This window comes from Lactuca serriola, chromosome 8 (assembly GCF_051521515.1).
Source record: "Lactuca serriola cultivar US96UC23 chromosome 8, Lser_US96UC23_V15, whole genome shotgun sequence".
NCBI classification, from domain to species: domain Eukaryota; kingdom Viridiplantae; phylum Streptophyta; class Magnoliopsida; order Asterales; family Asteraceae; genus Lactuca; species Lactuca serriola.
In genome coordinates this window covers 45,487,651-45,493,746 of record NC_136415.1, presented here as the reverse complement: position 1 = coordinate 45,493,746, position 6,096 = coordinate 45,487,651, and the positions used below count along the sequence as shown (strand labels likewise).

The window sequence follows — 6,096 nt, the reverse complement described above, 5'->3', positions numbered from 1 at the left end:
AAATGTGGTATTTGCAACATATGCAATATACCATTCAATACTAGCATCCAATATAACAATTAAAAAGGACAAAAACTCTAAAATATCCAAGATAACCATTGACCATTAACATAAAGGGACATCCAAAATAACAACATAGTCTTATGGCATACAAATAGTTATCCTACACAGCAACAAAGTATCAAAATACAACACATAACAACAAAGTAATATGGCAATAAATGCCTAACAAAAACATAGTTATCCTTCATGATCATGATACCAAACTACAAATTCTCAAAGCATGGGGCTTTTTCCTTTGTTCCCAACTCCATTTTGTACACCACCACTGCTACCTGCTGCACCTTCTCCTGTTGTATTCCCTGCTGCACCTTCTCCTGTTCCATTCCCAGTCTGTGATTGTCCCTTGCAGGTCCTTCCATTATGGCCCACATTTCCACATTTTGTGCATGTTACAGATTTCCATTTTGTGGACACTCCATCATCTTCTGTTGCAGATCTTCTTCTCTTTTTTTTTGGTCTGCCAATAGGGACACGATACTTTGGTGGTATCAACTTGGTAGGACATGTGCTTTTTTCCCACAATAACCTCCCATTAATAGGTTCAACTTTGAAGACATACATTTCTTTCCATGTCTTGAGCCAATAAGTTGGGTGTACCCATGTCTCAGGTATTCCAACATTTTCATTGTTGAGCCTCATATCCCATATAGCTGCTATACTATGTTTGCAGGGTATGCCTGTCAGTTCCCACCTATTACATGAACAAGTTTGCTGGTCCATATTAACCACATACTGATTAGTACCTTCACTTGTAACCTGGTACTTCCCATTGCCACAGAACACTGCCCTACACTGTGTTGCCCTTTCTTTAATTTTTTCAAGGGTCTTAGTGGCTGTAGGAGTTAATGGGCCATTAGCTTTATCAATTTCTTTTTGAACCATGACAATTTTCCTCATGATATACTCCCTAATAAACTCCAAGCAACTGATAATTGGCTTATCACGACCTTTCACTATCTTGCTATTCAAACTCTCACACATATTATTCAACACAACATCACAATGTGCCCTCCCTAATAAAACACAACTGTATTAGATTATATTTAAAAATTATACACTTATAAACATAATATTATATACCTGAGAAGTGGGATCTGGACCAGTGCTTAGGTGGAATAGAATTAAGCCAGTCATATGCTTCACTGTTAAGTTTCTTTAGTTCTTCCATGGCACTGTTGAATTGTGGTATGGTGGTACATGTTGCACATTTCCAAAGACAATCCTTGAATTCCTTGCCCCTCCATTTACGTTTCATGTTCTCATGAAGATGCCTTAGGCAATATCTATGCTCTGCTGCTGGGAAAAGTTTCTCAAGTGCAGGCAATAACCCCTAAATCATCAAAAGAGTGAAGTTGCTTATTGAATTGTAAAACATGCATGTGAAAATGAATGGAGAAATTTATTTACCTTCTGTCTATCTGATATGAAAGTGAAGTTGGAGTTTGCATACAAACCAAGATCATCTCCTAAGTTAGTTAAAAACCAGGTCCATGAATTAAAGTTCTCTGCTTCAACAACTGCATATGCCAAAGGGTATGTGCAATTGTTCCCATCTAAACCCTGAATTATCATGTCAAACACAGTAATAAGCAAACAATTAACTATGGTCAAACATTAATCAAATACTAAAATATGATTATGCACATACCACTGCTGTCAGGATCATACCATGGTATGGACCCTTCATGAATGCACCATCAAGCCCTAGTAAATCTCTTTTCCCTGCTGCAAATCCACTTTTCAGTGGACCAAGACAAATGTATACTCGTTCAAATACCCTGGTCTCAGATGCATAACATGGTTCACTTTGCACTTGAAGTTTGACTGTGGTGTTTGGATTTCTACTCTGCACCTCCTGTAAGTAGTCTCTTAGACATGAGTACTGAGCAGCAAAATCTCCCCTAATTGATTCCAGGGCTTTCGTTTTCGCCCTATGAACTTTCATGTCTGACAATCCAAGTTGGTATTTCTTCTCAAGCATCTCACGTAATGCTCTAAGTGGTATTTCTGGGTTTGCCTCCACTGTGTCAACAATCTGTTCAGAGAGAAACTTGTAGTTACATGCCCTAATTTTCCTTGTTTGAAGGCACGTATGTTGCTTTTCATAGGTCTTAACAGTCCAGTTAATGTCTTTTTTCCACTTACTCACTAGTAGGACCCATGGGCATTTATGAATAGAACCATCTTTCACTTTCTTTTTCTTTTGACTTGGTCCCACTTTGTCATTACTTTTGTTGGTCCCATCTGTTTCTAATATCCCAAGGTTTGGTATTGTCCCTTTGCAAACCACTCTAATCCTATTTTTGTCATTCTTGACGAAGTCTAACTCCCTTCTACTCTGTATGGAATGAAGATAAATTTGTTGTTTAACTTCCTTGGTTGTGCTAAAAGTCTGGTGGATGTAAAATGGATCTTTGACAGCAGCTGCTTCATTCTTATGTGCTCTTCGTAAATCTCTTATCTTCTTCCTTTTTTTTACTAGCTTCACCCTCATCTGATGAAGATGCAGATACAAATTCTTCAGTGTTTATAACCTCTAATTCTTCATCACCTTCTACTGCTTCATCTCGATCATCAGGAAAACTTCCAACCCACTCCACCTCTTTGTCAATGTTGAGGTGAAAGTTCTTCATATCAACCTCTGGATCATCTAACAAGTTATCTTCATCAACTATGTAATCGCTATCTTGACTGTATTCACTATCTTCAGTGTCATCACTATCATGACTGTCTTTACTAGCTTGACTGTCTTTACCTGCTTTTTCACTATTTGGTTCATCTTGTTCCATAGGAGTCCCACCAAAAGGTTCACACCATTCAAATGTATCACCCAAACCATCAACATTAGGACATGTGCTTCCTATCATTGGTTCAGTTAAAGGGCTATCAATTCTTGGTATATAGGCAGGGGTTGACTCAACTGTTTCACTCAATGTAACAAGGGGTTGTTCCAAGGTTGTTTCAAGTAATGTACTAGGGGGTTCGTCCATAGTTTCTACATTCTCAAAAACAGGGGCTTCTTCACTAGGACAATCCCCTGAATTTGACCATGTCAATAACAAGCTTTTACGACAAAGGGACTCAGGAATTTCGTGTATCTTTATCTTTGCAGGGTTTGGGGACATTTGATACGTATGGAGCTTGGTTTCCCAAAACTCTGTATACACTTCTATCACCTTGTGTTCATACACGTATGACCTAAAGTGGTTTATATCTTCGTCACAACCCAAAGCATACAACCCAAAATCTAAATCCCAGGTTGGTCGTTTGAAATGATAATAAATACTTTTACCTGGTTCCACACAATCAAGCAATTCCATTATCTCGTCCATATCATGCACCGAGAACAAGTCACTATCAATGCCATCAATATATTTCATCTTCCCCTTTATGTATTTGCGGCCTGGAAACTTCGTAAAAACTCCACCATAGTTCAATCGTATCGAGAACATACTTGGATTGTCAGCTGCGAACCCAAAAAAAAATTACGTTTTAGGAACGTATAATGGATGATCAACTGAAAATGTAGAAAATTTTACCGTATGAGCTTTGGAGGTCGTATTCCTCCCATTCTTGCCTAATCCTCCAGTTCACCATCGTAGAAAACTAGGGTTTTCTCGTGCAATGCTAAGGGTCGACGGAGGATGAAATCAGAAATGATCGGTTATCGAAGTCGCGCCATACTGGTTCATGTATAAAAACCCTGAAAAGACGAAAATGCCCCTGCGTGCAAGGCACGTGGGTAGCTTAAACGGAAGGAGTTAACAGTTAACGTGCATAGGGACTAACCATGCAAGATAAATAACAACGAGGGACTGCACGAGTTAAATTTTGGAAATAGGGACTAAACATGCTTTCTGGCATGTGCACGAGGGACCAACGGTGTAATTTACCCTAGTTACATATATACAATTAACCATTAACTAATATATACAATTATATTTGACAAAATTACAAAAATAGTCCCTGTGGTTTACTAAAAATCACAAACTCAGCCCCTATAATTTTTTTGATGCAAATGGTCCTTGTAGTTTACAAAACTTGCAAGGATAGCCCTTTTTACTAACTCCGTTAAAATTCTGCCGTTAGTGCATCAAATGTGGGGGTATTTTAGTTTTTTCAAGTATAAGAGGGATTGAATTCGTTACATTTAGCAAACCAAAGGGACCATTGGTGGTAAGGGTCAAACTCACGACCTCCACTTCCTATGCACAGCTGATCAATCCTATGATTTTACTTCCTAAAATTAATTTATATAGTAAGAACCCGTTAAAACATATAAATAATAAAAATATCCAAAAACATATTTTTACGTGATTTTTTTTAATAAAACAAATATATTTTTTCGTATTATAAAGAAATATATACAAATAAAGTTTTATGTTTTTTTTTTTATGTATTTTGCTTTGTAAAATATATTTTTTATATATTTAAAAATACATTTTCCAGCAAAAAAAAAAGTTATGTTTTTTTTTAATACATATTATTTAAACCGAAAAACAGTATCTAGAAAACCTAATGGGCCAATACAAAAACATATTCGACCGATTTTGCATTCCAATACAATGTAATAACATATTATATAAAAACGTATTATTTAAATACATATAAAAGCATATTTACATAAAAAATTAAGTTAATTGTATAAACTTATTATTTTTATTAATTTATTCAAGTTATGGTTTGGAAAGAACTTCTTTGACTAAATTAAAAGAAGACAAAACATATTAAAAAAAAAGGTTTTTATGTATTTTTTAAATCGAAAAACGGTTTTTAGAAAACCGATTGCGCCAATACAAAAACTTATTTGACCGATTTTGTATTCCAGTACAACGTAATAACATATTATATAAAAACATATATTTTTAATTACATAAAAAAAAACATATTTATATAAAATAAATACATAAAAAAAATATAAAAAACATACTTCACATAAAATAAATATATACAAAAAACTTTTTTTTTTTTTTTTATGTTTTTTAGGATTACATTTTTGTATAATATGTTATTACGTTTTTTTAATGTATTTAAAAGTATACGAAAACTTATTTTTTAAATACGTAAAACAAATATGTAAAAAAACAAATAATTGTTCGTATTTTTTTTACAATATGCTAAAAATATATTTTGTTTTATTAATTTTTTTTTGTAAAAATATGTTTTTTTTTTAATATTTTATTATTATTTTATTTACGATTTATAGATAATATTAGTTAGTTTTCGAAAATATAAATCAAATGTGACTCTAGCCTAGTTGGTTAAGGCTTTGGTTGATTAAGGGAGAAAGGCAGGAGGTCTAAAGTTCCAATCTAGTACCCTTCATTTTCTATCATTTATATTATTTTAAGACAAATTACAAAAATGGACCCTATGGTTTATCAAATGTCACAAATTTAGTCCCTTTATACTTGAAAAGACGAAAATACCCTTACAGATTCAGTCAAAGGGCCATCTTTGCAAGTTTTATTAGCAGCGACTGACTTTGTGACTTTTGGCAAACCATAGGGACCATTTTTGTAATTTTGTCTATTTTATAAATATCATCTCAGAAGAATGAATTAAGCACATAGTAGTTAAATAGGGGCCAATAATGGTTTTTTATTTTAAACACATACCTTTTATGCATTTTTTTTTTTAATATAGGGACCATTTCTGTTACCTATTTTAAACAAGAACCATTTATATAAATTTACTTTAACATGCACCATTTCTTTAAAACATCACATAAGTGTGTATATATGACTGTTTGTGTGTGTACCAGTGTGTTATTAGTGTGTTATTGTGTATGTATGTAAGTTTTTTTGTGTTTATGTAGGAAAAAATAATTTCCGAATTATACCAATTTACGTTAAAAAATGATTATTTATATAATTTCTGTTTGAATCAGTACCATTTATGTCATTGTATATGTGTGTATTTGAATTTTTTTTTTGAAAAAAATAAAATAATATTCATGTTTATAGCAATGTACTTTTAAAATATGGACCATTTATGTAATTTCTACCTCACAAAGGGACCATTTCTGTAACT

The 6,096-nt window shown here is 33.5% G+C and overlaps 1 protein-coding gene across 1 annotated transcript; it reads right to left on the bottom strand.

Moving 5' to 3' along the window:
* Window positions 1–276: 276 nt before the first annotated feature.
* LOC145066858 (uncharacterized) lies at window positions 277–2,709 on the bottom strand. The gene is made up of 4 exons (XM_079014112.1): window positions 1,712–2,709; window positions 1,471–1,623; window positions 1,144–1,393; window positions 277–1,076 (listed from the first exon to the last, which is right to left on the bottom strand). The coding sequence occupies exons 1-4, from the start codon at window positions 2,555–2,557 to the stop codon at window positions 277–279; spliced, it is 2,049 nt and encodes a 682-aa protein (XP_078870238.1). The 5' UTR covers window positions 2,558–2,709.
* Window positions 2,710–6,096: the final 3,387 nt, after the last annotated feature.